This window comes from Cucurbita moschata, unplaced genomic scaffold (genome assembly GCF_002738365.1).
Source record: "Cucurbita moschata cultivar Rifu unplaced genomic scaffold, Cmos_1.0 Cmo_Scf00009, whole genome shotgun sequence".
Classification (NCBI taxonomy): Eukaryota; Viridiplantae; Streptophyta; class Magnoliopsida; order Cucurbitales; family Cucurbitaceae; genus Cucurbita; species Cucurbita moschata.
In genome coordinates, this window is record NW_019268525.1 from 2,777,012 (window position 1) to 2,793,302 (window position 16,291).

At 36.5% G+C, this 16,291-nt stretch overlaps 3 protein-coding genes across 4 annotated transcripts in view; 2 read left to right on the forward strand and 1 right to left on the reverse strand.

The window, feature by feature from the left end:
* LOC111447515 overlaps positions 1-3,943 on the forward strand; it is a 10,230-nt gene extending 6,287 nt beyond the window's left edge. The window contains exons 8-14 of the mRNA XM_023086730.1: positions 396-479; positions 848-964; positions 1,698-1,783; positions 1,899-2,005; positions 2,633-2,724; positions 2,813-2,889; positions 3,185-3,943. Coding sequence (XP_022942498.1) covers positions 396-479; positions 848-964; positions 1,698-1,783; positions 1,899-2,005; positions 2,633-2,724; positions 2,813-2,889; positions 3,185-3,487 — 866 coding nt within the window. The 3' untranslated portion in view covers positions 3,488-3,943. The remainder of the gene's footprint in view (positions 1-395; positions 480-847; positions 965-1,697; positions 1,784-1,898; positions 2,006-2,632; positions 2,725-2,812; positions 2,890-3,184) is intronic.
* Positions 3,944-4,609: 666 nt separating this feature from the next.
* Positions 4,610-7,439, forward strand: LOC111446899 (probable receptor-like protein kinase At1g11050). The gene is made up of 2 exons (XM_023085822.1): positions 4,610-6,824; positions 6,881-7,439. The coding sequence occupies exons 1-2, from the start codon at positions 4,896-4,898 to the stop codon at positions 6,890-6,892; spliced, it is 1,941 nt and encodes a 646-aa protein (XP_022941590.1). The 5' UTR covers positions 4,610-4,895; the 3' UTR covers positions 6,893-7,439.
* A 306-nt stretch (positions 7,440-7,745) lies between these two features.
* The window catches only part of LOC111447403 (UDP-glucose:glycoprotein glucosyltransferase-like), a 21,549-nt gene continuing 13,003 nt past the window's right edge, over positions 7,746-16,291 (reverse strand). The window contains exons 20-37 of one of the 2 annotated variants that reach the window (XM_023086554.1): positions 15,989-16,199; positions 15,647-15,715; positions 15,381-15,526; positions 14,354-14,455; positions 13,993-14,140; positions 13,811-13,867; positions 13,589-13,719; positions 13,363-13,451; positions 12,906-13,255; positions 12,340-12,435; positions 11,895-11,956; positions 11,283-11,385; positions 11,034-11,192; positions 10,711-10,851; positions 10,587-10,630; positions 10,267-10,381; positions 8,423-8,575; positions 7,746-8,322 (exon numbers count right to left, since the gene is read on the reverse strand). In XM_023086554.1, the coding sequence (XP_022942322.1) occupies positions 8,146-8,322; positions 8,423-8,575; positions 10,267-10,381; positions 10,587-10,630; positions 10,711-10,851; positions 11,034-11,192; positions 11,283-11,385; positions 11,895-11,956; positions 12,340-12,435; positions 12,906-13,255; positions 13,363-13,451; positions 13,589-13,719; positions 13,811-13,867; positions 13,993-14,140; positions 14,354-14,455; positions 15,381-15,526; positions 15,647-15,715; positions 15,989-16,199 (2,353 nt within the window). In that variant the 3' untranslated portion in view covers positions 7,746-8,145. Of the gene's footprint in view, positions 8,323-8,422; positions 8,576-10,266; positions 10,382-10,586; positions 10,631-10,710; positions 10,852-11,033; positions 11,193-11,282; positions 11,386-11,894; positions 11,960-12,339; positions 12,436-12,905; positions 13,256-13,362; positions 13,452-13,588; positions 13,720-13,810; positions 13,868-13,992; positions 14,141-14,353; positions 14,456-15,380; positions 15,527-15,646; positions 15,716-15,988; positions 16,200-16,291 lie in introns of both variants that reach the window. The other variant, XM_023086553.1, reaches the window with a different exon arrangement.

Sequence of the window (16,291 nt, forward strand, 5' to 3'; positions counted from 1 at the left end):
CCCCCCCCCCCCCCCCCAAAGCCTATACAAGGAGAGCCTTCCATTCATTAATAATCATCAAAAGACCGTAGTTACAAAATAATTTGTGTGTAAAGATATCCACCAAGAAGTCGTATTTTGTACAAAACTGCAAGAGAGAGAGAGAGAAAAAAAAAGACTGTCTTCAAAAGTTCTTGCATTCCTTTCCTTCCACAGGTGCCACAAGAGAGATCTAAAGGGGCGGTTTCTGACTACCTTCGCTTCACCTTTCGAAATCCAAGCATTTAAACTTTTCATGACCCTATCATCCACCTTCTTTTGGTGACTGAAGGAATCATCCACCTTCTATTTTATTGTTTACTTTGGAGGATGTATATCTTTATTTACATATACAGCTAAGTTTAAATTTGTTTCAGGCTATCTTTACAATTATCAAACGAAGGAGTTTTACAATCTTAGCTATGCATTTGAGCCGCCAGAGGGCCCTGCCAGATTTGGAGGTTCATTCATTTATCCTTTTTTCTACAGCATCAATATGGCTCTTTCATATGACTGTTATTAACTGATGAAGGATTATATTGTTTTTATGAACTTATTCAGTAGAGTTTAGGTCCGGAAGGTTGTTGTTTTTAGGAGTGTATGGCGTTCTACTTTTAAGGGTTCAAGTCTGTTCTCAACCAAATTAGCTTAAATTTTATTAAGTCCATTCGGCTTCTAGGAGCTTTTTCCAGCCTTTTTAAAATGTGTGCATTAATTTTAGTTATTTCAGTTCGGTCATTTTCTTAGCAATTTGGGTTAAGATATACTGATTCTGGATTGTGAAATCTACCTTGACAAGTATCTGTTCACACATTTTGTTTCCATTCAGATTACTTTGTGACCAAGTGTGGTGTGCTTATGATGTCTCTCTTCGTTTTCTTCACTACGACTATGTCGGTATCATTTACATTGAGGGAGACACAGACTCGCATGTTGAAGTTTACAGGTTCCTTTCTTTCATTTTTTTTACGAAAGCATTGGAAAGTTTTGTTTTCTTGTTAGAAAAATGGTTTATTTTTTTAGGAAAGAAGTTCATAGGTTCCTTAAAATTCATTTTCTACCTGTTGTCTTCTACTGCATTATATCTTCATGTGTGGCATGCGCCTCCTATCTACTGGCCTTTTAAGCCTCAATATGTTTATGTTGTAACACTGTTTTCCTTGGCAAGGATGATGGTAGTTACCATAGCATGCCTGACATGCATTAAGAAGTCTGTATACTTTCTCATCTCATGGTGCCATATGCAGAGCCACTGATTGTACATATTTACATTACGAAATAGAGATTTAAAAGTTGTGGCCCCATGATGGAACATCCAACATGGGGATTTTGTAAGTTGGGCCATCAGAAATGATGCCATTGGATTTTTTTATTTTTTTTAAATTTTTTTTTTTTTGTTGTTGTTGTTGAAAACTTGGGTTATATCACAATTTTCTTTGATTGCCTGTTGTAAAAATGTTTGATCAAGTGGAGTTATGCATTCAACGGATCACATCATAAATATTTCTTTTAGACAGGAATTTTCATATCAGTCTGACTTCTGAAATATCTGATCTGTCTACACTTTCTATTGCTACGTCCATCCATTCTTACATATAGAGTTGGAAGGCTTTATTGATCTTGAAATATAATGGGGTTCATCCTTCTTTTTATACATATATATATATTTATTATTGCAGTGCAGCTTCAACACCATGCTCGACATCAACTCCCAACGTTTCAGTTGATCTTTGTGCATGTAATTGAGTCACTTGTCTTTGTTCCAGTAAGCACTCAGATTGTTGCTTTACTGTTGATATGTACGCCTATTTCTTGTCTTTTACTATTTGGTGGTCCAAATGGATGTTTTTCTCGCTAATAATCTATTGCATTGTCTGCAGATTATGATCGGTATACTATTTTTCCTGTTTGAGTTTTATGACGATCAGCTCTTGGCTTTCATGGTCTTGATCCTGGTGTGGTTAAGTGAATTATTTACACTTATTAGGTCTCTCTCTCTCTCTCTCTCTCTCTCTCTCTCTATGCACGCATGCGCGCACACACACTTTATATCTTCAGTGGAATGACACTGATGAAATCCAATTATGTCTCCAGTGGAATGACAATTGGAGAAATCAATAATGGTGTTGTTTGAAGTATGATTGAAGAATACTACATTTAGTGTATCCACTAAAAATTTCATCAAAACCTAAGGATTAGATTAGATATGTTTTAGATTTAGTTAAAATAGATATTAGGTGGAAGTTCCTCGATTTGGTTTGGCCATCTTGCTGTGGTGGGTAAGGTCGGAAGATTAATCTCATTGTGGATCTTGCTCTTATAACCTCAGCAAGTACTTAGTTCAAATTAAAGAAAGATAGCAGTTTTGGTGGTCTATAATTCGATGTTTTATAGGACAGTAAGTGTGTGTATAACCAAATTCTGATGCTTATACTAAGGAGCTGTGCTAACTTAATGTAAAAGTCCACTTGTAGTTTATCCAATCAACCGATGGACCGATTCTATATTAGAGCTTATAGTCGAATCATGGATACTTTTAGCTGTGCACAACACATATATCACTTATATCTTTAGCTCTTACATAATTTAATGTTTTTATTTTCATTTCCTGCAGTGTTCGGACTCCGATATCGATGAAGTTTTTCCCCCGCTTTTTTCTGCTCTATTTTCTGGTTTTTCACATTTATTTCTTCTCATATTCTTATGGTATGCCACTTATCTATTCAACAATTGTGGGCTCATATTATAGGCTGTGGTTAACCTGAACCTAAATTCCATTTCACAATATTTTCAGGTTTTTCATATTTGGCACTTTCGACTACTGCAGCCTTTATGCAGCATTTGATTCTCTATTTTTGGAACCGCTTTGAGGTGCATTATTTTCCTTTCATTTAATTACGTATCTACGGGACATGACACGAGAGAATGACATCGAGAGTTAGTCCATTTACACACTCTAAGTGAAGTCGGATCTGGGAGCTTACATGTATGGGATCTGGTCCATAGGTTGTTAATAAGACATGTTCTATAGGTTGTACTACTATGTCCTTGAGTTCTAAGGGAAGTCGGATCAAAGATTTATGTAGGCATTTCCTTGGCTTCTTAGTGGTATATGTATTGTCACTCTATCGCCTATTGATGCACATTATCTTCACATCCAATACAGGTACCGGCTTTGCAGAGGTTCATGCAAAACAGACGATCTCAAATACATCATCCAGACTTCCATATTACCTCTTCTACTATTCTTGCCTCCACGTTGCATATCACAAGGTTAAACACTAGAAATCCCAGTGCACCTAATGCAGATCCAAACTCTGGACCTGATCCAAGGCCTGCGCCTGAAACCATGCCCAATGGATCCAGAGGTGTGACCGAAGAAGTTCCCCGACCTCAAGAGCGAACTGAAAATGATAGTCTTGACAGAGCCCGCGATAGGATTCAAACTCCAGAACTCAGAACAACATGAACTTGAGCAACCAAGGAATGGGAATTCGTTTAATTCCCTGCTGTTTTGAATCGTAAGAGGAGTAGCTAAGGAAGGGGTATTAACTCGTTACGTACCATTTTCCGAGATGCAAGGAACAATAGACAAGTTTATAAAGGATTGATTGCCTTCTGAGGAAAACATTGAGAATCCAAATGTTCAATAGTGTTGAATTTTCATGATAGGTGTTAATATTCCCCAAAGAGTGTATGTAAGTTGAAGATTAATTTGGGGGCCGAGACGGAGATGGAGACGGAGACGGGGACGGGCAAGCAAAGGACAAGAAGAAAAGAAGGGGTAGGTAGAATGATACATGATCTCATTGACTGTTACTACAAGGCTTACCTTGAACTTCTATTATTGTTTCTAACAGTCAGAAAAATCTACTTCAGGCCATTGTGATGAATTTGTATGCTTCATCTAATACCATACTCGTTAAAGTTCCAATGTTTTATTAGGTTAGGTTCATATTTTCTAGTTTTCATATTATAATTTTAGATTAAATTTAGTCATTTACTTTAGAAGTTCCCTAAAATCATTACTATAGGGTGATTAGATGTCTAAGTTGAGTTGTTATCCAAAAATGTGATTAATTTTTTACCATTTTGGTAATCAAACATGATGGCCTAATAATTCAAGGAGAATTTGTTCTTATTGAATTCAAAGTTTTGACAAAAAGAGGTGAGTGATGTTTCAATCATTTAAAAAGATATAAAGTAAATATAAAGTAGAAACGTATATTTTTAATATTGAATTGAATATATGTGTTTATAAGGTAAAATGAAACACGAAAGGATGGAGGAAACACAAAATATGAATATAAGTTCTGCAGTAAGAAATTTCTTTTCACTCATCTATTATCTATTCTTTTCTTGTCTTCAAATACTCCCGACATGTATATATTTAATTCTTTGTAATATGTCAAATTAGGAAAGAAATAAATTCTCTCGTTGATGTAAATTGAGCTTCCACTTGTAGTGTTCATGAATAAATGGATTGGAAGCATTAAGTGCATTTAAAGCAACTTTAAAAGAAAAAAAAATGTCTTTTTCCACAAACTCGATTGTTATCAATCATGTTGACTTTCCCCACTAATATTACCTCATCCCATCGAATCCTTCCCCAATTACTACTCTCCCTTTTCACTTTCCACGAAGAATCATGAAATTTTGTGGAAGACGACGCAAAATATCCATCCATTCCATTCCACCCACCTTCAACTACATAAGACTCGCACACAAACGAAAATGGTGGAAAATTCTTGTGCCCTTCAAAACAAGAACTACTCCAATTCTCTCCCTCCCCTCTTCCCCGTCTTCTTGTTTTTCACTCTTTTTCAGATTTTCCCACGAAACCCATCTCGATTCCAGAATACCCAGTAAAGGATTCGATGCAGAAAGTGGAATCAATGAAGATTTTCATTACCTTCCTTCTCTGTTTACTCTCTGTAACTTCAGCAGCCAACCCCACCTGCCCAATGGATCTCAACTATGTCCTTAGAATCCCATGGAATGCGACTGATTGCCGAAACCCCTTCTTCCAAGCCACCGCCAAAGCCGCCATGAATGACACCTCCAAAATCCCTTGTTGTCAAACCCTTTTGTCCTTGTATGGAATCTCTCTGGCCCAACACCTCAAAGAAACCACTCTTTTCAATCTCCCAGACCTTGCAACCTCCGTCTCTTGCCTTCGCGATTACCAATCAAAGCTCTCATCGCTCTCCCTTCCCGGCGACGTTGCATCGCTTTGCTTCGATCCTTCGCAGTTTGTGATATCCGATAATGTCTGTGCAGGTATTCAAACTACTCGAGATTGGGTTTCGAAGCTTGGCAAGAACACGCCGCTCGATTCTGGATGTCGATCGGAACTTGTTGGTCCAAGTTGTGATGCGTGTCTCGCCTCTGGTTTCAAAGTCCAATCGATTCTAACTGGAATTGATGGTAATAAATCTCATTCTATGGATTGTTTTTACTTCGCTATTCTTTATGCTGCTGGAATCGTGAATGAATTTGGCCCTGAGGGACGTAGTGCATTAGGTTGCATCTTTAATCTACAATTGACTGAAAATGAATTGAAAAATAAACATCCTGCTCTAGTTTATGGTCTTGTTGCTGCTGCTATTGGAGTATTGATCGTTTTTGTTCTGCTTGGGATTTGCTTTTGGTATTACAAATGGAAAAAATTAGTCAAGAAATCTAGCTTAGAGTTTGATGTAGAACTGGATGAACAAGGGTCTAGGCCACATGCCAGGCCTAATACTGGATCAATTTGGTTCAAGATTCAGGAGCTTGAGAAGGCCACTGATAACTTTTCTTCAAAAAACTTCATTGGGAGAGGTGGGTTTGGTTTAGTTTACAAAGGGTCATTACCTGATGGAAGTATGGTGGCTGTGAAGAAGGTTATTGAATCAGATTTTCAAGGCAATGCAGAGTTTTGCAATGAGGTTGAAATAATCAGTAATTTGAAGCATAGGAACCTTGTGCCACTTAGAGGTTGCTGTGTGATTGATGGGGATGATGATCATGATGAGAGTGGAAGTGAGAGATATCTTGTTTATGATTACATGCCCAATGGAAACCTTGATGATCATTTGTTTCTTTCACCATTTGATCATGTTGGAACTGTAAAGAAGCCATTGACATGGCCTCAAAGGAAGAACATTATCTTGGATGTGGCAAAAGGCTTAGCTTATCTTCATTATGGAGTGAAGCCTGCCATATATCACAGAGATATCAAGGGGACGAACATATTGCTAGATGCAGATATGCGAGCGAGAGTGGCAGATTTCGGGCTTGCTAAACAGATTAGGGAAGGACAGTCTCATCTAACAACTCGAGTTGCGGGAACTCATGGGTATTTAGCTCCTGAATACGCGCTTTACGGACAACTTACTGAGAAGAGTGATGTTTATAGCTTTGGAGTTGTTGTTTTGGAGATAATGTGTGGGAGGAAAGCTCTTGATTTCTCTTTGTCGTCGTCGCCACGTGCGTTTCTGATCACGGATTGGGCTTGGTCGTTGGTGAAAGGTGGGAAAATAGGGGAAACTTTAGATCCTTCTCTGCTGAAAGATGAAGGGTCTTCTAATTCAAATCCAAAAGGCATAATGGAGAGGTTTGTTGCGGTGGGAATTTTATGTTCTCATGTGATGGTGGCTTTGAGGCCTACCATTATGGACGCTTTGAAAATGTTGGAGGGGGACATAGAAGTTCCCCAAATCTCTGATCGGCCAGTGCCTTATGGGCATCCTTCATTTGTTGGCGACAGCAGCAACTTCAGTATATCGCCAACATTGAGCAGGCCTCAGGTGCATAGCGGTGACATGCTCAGATGACAAGAGCAATCACATTCATCATCAAACATACGAGAAGCGGTGACATGCTCAGATGACAACAAGAGCAATCACATTCATCATCAAACATACGAGATGTAACAGCCCAAACCCACCGCTAGTAGATATTGTTTTCTTTAGGCTTTCTCTCAAAGTTTTTAAAACGCGTTTGCTAGGAAGAGGTTTCCATACTTTTATAAGGAATGATTCGTTCTCCTCCCCAACCGACATGGAATATCACACAAGATCTCTTGATTTTTTTTATTGGGCGAAAACAAGAGTGATGTAATATACTTCTCGTAGCAACTCAATGGATGTATTCGGTCGACGTTTTCTGAGCGAAAGGGTATCTAAATAAAAAATGACTCTAATATGTGGTCAACCCTTGGAACACACTACAGTCCCCGTGGAGTGCATGTTGCATGGGGAGGAGATGCTCCCTGAGATGGGAAGTCTTGGAAGGAGGTGTACATGACCAAAAACTAATCAAGAGAACCAAATATTTAAGCATTGACAGCTTTAGAAGTGGAATTATTAGGCCACACAGAGGCTATAGAAGTGTAAATTCTTCTAGACCAGTTTTGAGTGAGCTGCTCTGTCCTTTATATCAACCTTTTTCATTTAACCCATATAAAAATTCTTTGAAATGAATGTTCTTTTTTTTTTTTCTTGAATATATATATATAAAAATAAGAAAAACCTAATATCACAAAAATAAATAAAAAATTTCGTCTAGATGAAAATTGAAATAAAATGAGAGGTCGAGGTCGAGGTCAAAATACGTGGACATCATATCTATATCCAAATCATTCTATAAAGGGGAGAGTTTTGGAGTGATAATGGAAGGTGTCAACATGGATAATTATTCAGAAAAATTCATAGTCAAGAATTTCCATAATTTAAATTATGAAATATGGAGGCAAAATAGCAAATTTCTAGCATCACATCAGAAGGTTTCCTGATGGAAATTAACGAAAGAAAATTCTTGGAAACGCCAATGCAGTAAGAAGTGATTATACTAAACTACAAAACCAGCTATTACTATACATGTCTTTATCAAAATTGCCAACTTTTTCCATCAAGTTAGCATTTAAAATGGTAGAGAAGAGAGGGAACTGGATAAAACAACTCTTCCAAGAATATTGGAGGGAGAGGTATGACCTTAGTTCTTATCAGCCTACAGAGGCAAATATCCATCTGGCTTCCAAGTTAAATCTAAGAACACTAACATGGGGTAGAAGTAGGAGAGAGATGTTGAATTGAAAGCAGAATTGTCCCATCACTCTAATTTGATAGAACTTAAATTATCCCATTATAACTCTGCCTTTGATTCCACATCTTCATCAATAGGCTTCTTACTCACACAAGTTTCAGTTTGATCGGTCGGTAAGTCGGGTGTTTGAGGGTTTGCATCACCTGATATTTTAGCTGTGAATGTTCTAGCCTCCAAATCAAGATCTGGCCATTCCGGAACAATTCTTCTGGCACCCTGAAAATTGCGACTAATTTCAATGAAAGATGGAGATGAAAAGCTTTCAAGATCTGGCCATTCTAAAGATACAAATGAATTGAAGAAACAAAAAACGGACCTCTAGCTTCGGTTCTTTGGTCATGGGGTTGTTACAGAGATCGATCGTTTTAGCCTTGGATTTTGTGGCATTACCACACCATGACTCACACCAGAGCCATTCTTGTGGTAGAGAGAAAATGGGCACAGTGTGTTGGGCGTAGTTAGGAAGATCCTGAAAAAGCAAGAAATATATAAAAATTCAAACCATTGTAACATATTAAGTTTCCTCAAAATTGGGAATTTCGAACCTAGTATATTCAATGATCAAATTAAAATGGGAAAAGTTTATTTATTTTTATAAGAGACCATTTCATAGATGATTGAAATTTAAGAAAAGAATGCGATATCATGATGTTTATAAAAGACCTTCCCAATTAACAACGCGGGAGGTATAACTATAGGAGGTTAAATATTAGACAGCTTACACCAAGATATAACTTAGTAAATAACACAGTTTACACCAAGATATAACTTAGTAAATATGTGGATGTGGAAGAGTTTGTACAAGTCTGTCTTTTCTGCAAATATTCTTTGATTTCTTTCTTTCCACAAGTTTCAAAAAAAAGTAATGATGAGATTTTTCCATAGTAGGGTTTTTGCATTCTTGAAGGGGTGGTACGTTGGGGTCATGTCCAATAGATCCTTTACCTTCCTAGAAGGTATGAGATGACATCCGAATATATTGAGAATCGTTGTCCAGAAATTTTGAGTGCATGTGCATTGCATAAACAAGTAGCTTTGTGATTTTTTTGACGATTTTATGTGCTATTTCCCCTATTTCCCCAAGGAAGAACTTCACTTTTTTAGGGTGACGTAATTTCCAAACTGTCATTACTAGTGTAGGGTGACATAATTTCCAAACTGTCGTTACCAGTGTAGGATTTGTTGTTTCTATTTTTCTCTTGTCCATCATAAGGATTTTCTAGAGAATACTCTATCAGTGCTAGAGAGACAAGTTAACGAATCTACTTCATTTGACAATACTACTAGGGCAAGGTCAAGGCTTAATTCGGCCCATTCTGTTGCTTCATTATCCTTTAGGTACCTACCTAGCTTCGTCCGAGAATTTGTTCACTTCATTTTCTATTGGCCCCAATAACTATTAGGAATCTAGAGTGTTGTCACATCTTACTAAATTACTTGTCTAAATGTATAACTTCATCTCATTAAAATATAAAGAACATTGACAGAAAGGTTCCTACCCAGCTTCGTTGCCAATATTAGGAATTAGGTTTTATTTCTTGGCTCTTGGAATATTTAGAGATTTTCGCTTTTTTTGTTGTTTGGCTTTCTTTTCACTCTCTTCCAGAGCTTGTATCCTTGAACATTTTTCAATCTTTTCTTCTATGAATAAAAATTTTGTTTCTTGTTAAACAGAAAACCCATTTTCTTCATTCTCAAAGGGAGATTTCAAGATTCTAATCAATAGGATCTTCAAAGATCCTATGCCACTTGTATGTCAACATCACTGGAGGTTTCTCACATTTCAGATAAGATAACCAATCACATCAACATTAATTAGAAATAAATATTATAAACATTATGTAACAGCCCAAGCCCACCGCTGTCAGATATTGTCCTCTTAGAGCTTTTCCTTTCGGGCTTAAAACGCATCTGCTAGGGAGAGGTTTCCACACCCTTATAAAGAATGTTTCGTTCTCCTCCCCAACCGACGTGGGGATCTCACACATTACCTCAATATTGATAGAGTAATATCCAGTAATATGATAAATGGCCATGCCCCATGAAACGAGGACAAAATATATCAGGTAATGTAAAATTTACTCGACGAACATCATCTCAAAACTATGAAGTATCATATGGTATACTAATAAGACATCAAACGATGTAAAATTTACTTGCCTGATCCAAATTGGATAAACTATTGGGATCCTTGCTTAGAGATTCATAGAAAACTCTAAGATTATCTCCTGCTGCTGTTTCTCGGAATTTCTTCAAATCAACAACATATAAAGCACTGTAGGAAATGTAAAATATTAATGCAGCAAATTATTAGTAAATGCAAGCTATCTAGCAATTTCCAGAAATTTAAAAAGTTGAACCTCTATTAGGAAAGTGAGGTTTGAAAAAAGATGAAGATTAGACTTTTTTCATAACAATATTCAATTTACACAAGAAAGGATTTCCATTTGGTCCAAGTGAACAACCACAAGATAAGATACCTTATATGGTATGGTCTTCCACGTAGATGTTCTTTCCAGAATCCCTGTCAAAGAAAAGAAATTGTGAGAACAGGGCGCTACAGAAAAATAGTTATTGATAACAGGAGAGGAGATTGATATGTACCTGTCTCCAAAACCGATATCCATCCATATCCTTGTTATTATCACAAAAGGGTGTATATGCTAGTGGTTTTCCCTTGATATCCATGTCATAGAGTTCCCCCATGTCTGTGCGGACGATCTGATCAGCATCAACAAAAATGACCTGCAGGTTTTCGCAAACGAACAATACTTTTCTTAGATGGGTAAATAGGCAAGCAACAGGTGACTGAATAAGTTACACTAACATTTTGATCTTTTATTAATAACTGAAAGGTTCATTTCTGGTTAAAAATAAGCTACAGGAAATCATGGTTGTTTGGAGCATGTTGATGGATGGCAAGGTACCTTCTCCAACGAAAGAGGGAAGATAACATCAAGAAATAGAATCTTATATGCCCAAATAATCCTTTGCTTTTCTTTCTGCTTATGCAACCAAGTCGGCCACTTGTAAGTGATTAGTTCATAATCAAAACCATATTCTTCAGCCATGCGTGGAATTACATCCTGATTATGTCACCAAAGAGCATAGGCATTAGGAATATTCTTCAAAAATGAAGGAAAAAAAAGGCCCATGAGATGCAATGTTGTGTTAACCTTAAACTGAGGAGATAGGTAGTTCTTTATAAACCAGAATTTCACAGGCCGATGTGTATTCTTTAGGACACTCAATATCATGATTTTCAGAAAGCGTTCGTATCTGCCATGAAATATTATCAGTAAGTGGACCATTTTACAAAAAATCAGACAGCATAAAGTAACGAAATTTCACTGCCCAAAAGAGATGATAGAAGAGTAACAAGTTCATTGCATAAATGAAATAAAAGGACTTGAATTCCCCTAATCACTAACTGCTCATACCCGGCAATGCAAAGGAAGTCATCGATGAGATACTAAAAGTCGTGAATAAAGATGAAAGACTAATCAGAAAAACGGTGTTTTACACCAACACAGAATTAAAGCAACCAACTCTATGGAAGCCTCAGAATTAGTGGCTATATCTCAGACAATTCGACCATTTCTCTCACACCAAAGAGACCAAATGAACACCCTGTTTAAAGCCAGACCACCTTCTTTGGACCACAAAAGGAATGACCCACGAAAATCAGAGCGAAGAGATTAAGAATAGGGTACAGGCCACTACAGACACAAATATAACTTGCACCACCCAAAAGAAACTGATTATATCTCCAGTAATGTTATACTTACAGGTGTCCAGAGGCAATGGAGAAAATATTTATTGTCTTTCCATGGCGCCCTCCTTTTCCTTGCTTCTACAGAGAATGAATCAGGATTAGAATTAAGAACATGCAAAATCATTCAAACGACATAAGTTTGCCCATTATCAATAGGAGCATAAATAAAAACTTCCCAACATAATTGAGTAAACCCTTTTGTGATAGCAACAGACAACTTTTGTCTATTATGACAACAGATATATATATATATATATATATATTCCCTCCCACGAAAGAAAAATATTCCTACCAACACCCAAAAAAAAAAAAAAAAAGAAAGACCTGAAAGCAAAAGATTCATGTAAAACATCACGTGAATAGCCTAAAAGTTAAAACTATTTAAATGTAAGGCCAGAGTCCGAAATATAATTTACATCAGCACATGAAGAAGGTGAAGAAATTAATTAAGAACTCACCACAGACGTGTCTTTAGTTTTTTTTGATTGATCACTGCTTCCAATCAAACCAGTAGCCCATTTCAAAATATTAGAGTTCCAATTATTCGGGCCTTCCTGCAGAAATTCAAAAAAGCCACAATTCTAGCGTTAAATCTATTATGCACCAGAAAAGTTCTTCCACCAACATGAAATAAAAAAAGGTTAAACTACAAGCTCATTCGCTGAAATTTTCAGTTTGTAACTAAAAGGTCCCTAAATTAAAAATTAAAAGGTGTCTAATAGGTTTCTGGATATGCAAAATCTTGGACTTTCAATTTTGCATAGGTCCTTAAATTTTGAACTTTGTTTCTAGGTGCCTAACATATTCAAAATTTTAGAAATTAACTTATAGGACCCAAAACTTTTAATTTTGTATTTAGTGTGTTAGTGAATTTTAAAAATATGTCAAATAATTCAAAGGATGTTTAGGCACAAAATTAAAAGTTCAAGGACCTATTGGACACAAATCTAAAAGATTATTTCATGGACTAAACTTGTAATTTAACCAATAAAAACAAGACTAATTCCTATAAATGAACACGCACTTTCTTATTCTCCAGCAAATCATCACCACCATCAGGAGCCAACAACTTTTCATGCTCTTTTCCTTTTTTCTTTTCTACTTCCATGCGAACAACATTACCCCGCAAATCATCAATTATGATACGTTTTGACAATGCTTTATTCCGACTTCCATCCCCACCATGCTTCAGAAGATAAAGTTCAGAACTTCTACCGGGAGCAAGTTGCAGGTACCAAACTCCAGGAGAAACTTTCATTTGCCAATAGCCCAAATTTGCCATTACTAGAGTATCAACCAAATGTGGTGTGCTCTTTGTACCAAGAATCAACTGGAGACCCCGGGGAGGTTCTTGATGTTTCTCTGAACAGTGGCCTGAAAATGAAAAAGATGATACATAAAGTAATACAACCAATGAACCTTATTTCAGATTTAGTTACATCTATGTTACCCCACATCCGTAGATTTGCTACACTGCTTACCGGTAAGAACAAGAGCTTCCAGTTCAAACACCGCTTGCAACGTCCTTGTCTCCCCAATATTCTCAAGTAAAATATTATCCAGGTCGTGACTGAAATTTACAACATGATGCAAGAAACAACACAAGATGTTGAAATCAAAAGGAATACAGCATTATTCAAATGAAATAAACCATTCAAACTTATACGATTGTAAAATGAGAGTATACAGCTAGTGGATGAAACATACACAGCAATAACAGGCTCAACAAGCCATGGCTCCGGAACATCAAGATTCATCGTTAATGTCTTGGACAATGGCATATTTGCAAAAAATGCTTTAGGGCCATTAACGGTTACATCTGTACCACTGAAATCATCCTGAAATTGTCATTAACAACTCAGACACCAATAATGGGAGAAAACTTGTGTTAAACTATAATATAAACCAAAGGTCTTAATTAATAATTACCATTGATGGCAGAACATAGCGGTAGTAATTCTTCAAAGGTAAATCAACAAGCGAACTCTGCCACAGAGAAGACAACGTTAATTTCTCAAGAAATTAATGACTATCAAAGAATAATCATTTGCATTCAATAAAATAGACACGATTAACACCCTCTGAAACTGTACGAGGTTTAAACAGCTCACCAGCGGATTTAATATAATCCTCATGCTAGGTTGTATGTATTTGGCCAAAACACGAAGAATTGATGATAGCTTCTGGCCAGATGGACTGAGTGGATCAATAACAGCATCAATATGGATGCTAGAATTTTCATTACTCACTACAATGGCACTGCAAATTGAAAATAAAGAAAAGTAAGGGCGAGGGAGGACAAAGATATGGAATCCTGAATTGTAAAGCATAGCCACTGACATTGAAAGTTGAATAGAATGCAGAGATTTTTCACAATATTTTCAAATAGCATTACAAGGATTTCTAATTCGTCATATTATTGATAAAATTCAAAGGAAAAGGATAATCCACACACTAAATTGAAATCCTTACCTATATTCTGCATTCAAAACCTCAAACCGTGCACTTTCGGAACTTCGATCCCGCTGAGCCATTGAGGATGAAACAAACATAATAACATCACTGAGGAAGTTGCTGCAGAAGTGTGGATTATCACGAACAGTTAATACAAATCAAAAGGGTGATCATTAAATACTACAATTACTAAAAAAAGATGAGACCAGTGAATTACATATGTATTAATATGAAATCCTAAATGATTAATATATAACAGTACAAAAGACATAAGGATAACAGCAGAGTTATAATCTCTTCCTTAGCTTCCAAACATTTGAGATGATATTTCAAGCAATAGTTTAAACTTTCAATGTCGCCTTATCCATTTAATACCTCTAAATTCTTCTATTCATTAACAAAAGTACCTCTAAATCCATTGTTTTTCCCCCCCACAAAAATGCAAAAAAAAAAATAATAATAAAATAATATAAATATATTCCTGAGGAAGTAACGATTGAAAATCAAGATAATACAAAGAGCTACGTACAAATTATATAATAGTTAAAGGGGAGAAAAAGTAAAACAAGGGCACAAATTAGATAGTACAGCTAACTATTATTTTCTGGTCGCATGCCATCCTCTAAGAAAGGTGGGAAATTAGGAGCAATGCTAGCATTCCCAAGTTAATCTATCTCCATCCAGATATGATCATAGTACAGCAAGCAAGAAATTGATTTGAGTTGATTCTATCACAGAAATAACAAGATAGATTGCTCATAGAGGTTTGAGGAAAGGAAAACATTATAGTCTAACACAAGCTTAGACAGTAAATAACCATGAATTTCCTGTTGAATAAAAGAGAATTAAGATTCCCCTGAGGACACCCTAATATTGCTGTGCATGTAGCATGTTATGTGGTCCAAACTTCTTGGTACTGATGAAACAATGAAATTTAAAAAAGTACTTCAACCTGTAGTTTAAAAAACAACGGCACATGTCCTCGTTGCATCAATTTTTTTACAATAAATAAAGGGCAAGCACTGGGGGAGAAGGGGGAGTAAACCTTGTTAGTGTGTCAGGATCAAAATCATCCCACTTCACTTCTTCAACAGTTTCCACAATATGTTTTATTCTCCGCTTATACTCAACTGCTTCCAGTAGATGTAAGTCGTGACTCAAAAATGAGCTCCCATCAGTAAGAAGTGTAACCTAGGCGTGAATGCAATGTATGATTAACAAGTTCCACAAATGCAGCCATATATTTCAGGAAAATCACAGTCAAATTTACAGAAAAAAAAAATCGAAGTGAAAACAGCAAAAAGGACTCACTCTTCCATTGGTAATAACTGCATTAACAATCGATTCAAGGCCAAGCTGCCCCGACAAAAGACGTTCCACCTGAAAACCATTGTGCATGCAATATATAACATTTTCAACTTTAGACATAGGGAAGATTTTTAGATCGAGCATCTAAATGGATAGAAAATACACAGATAAAACCAAGTGGCAGAGAAAAACAGAACAGGGAGTAATTTTCTTGAAAGTAGTTTATCATATCAAAAAGCTCCAACTGCAAGAGTTGAGAAGTATCACTTTGAATCAGGAGCACTTTCTTTAAGAAGAAACATTGATTCAGGAACTAACCACACAATCTAACAAAAAGTGGTATACCTGGCCCAAATACTTTCTCAGTTCATCAACAAAAGAATCAGAGAAAGCTATTCTGTATGCTTTAGGTGGTAAATCATTTGCTTCAGCAAGCTCACAGGCTTTCTCAATAAATTCTTGAGGGCTATAAACTACTTCTGAAGATCCAGGGATGAACTTTTGACTATATATTGAGCACAACTGATCTAGAAAATCTAAAACTTTCTTCTTGTGGCTGCAATAATATGCAAAAATAAAAATAATAAATGTTAGGCAGAAAATACACTGCATAGCCCCAACCAGCAACTTACCCCCCCCCCCCCCCCC

Coding starts and splice junctions, on each gene's coding strand:
- LOC111446899 (XM_023085822.1), top strand. CDS start 4,896: ATGCAGAAAGTGGAATCAATGAAGATTTTCATTACCTTCCTTCTCTGT.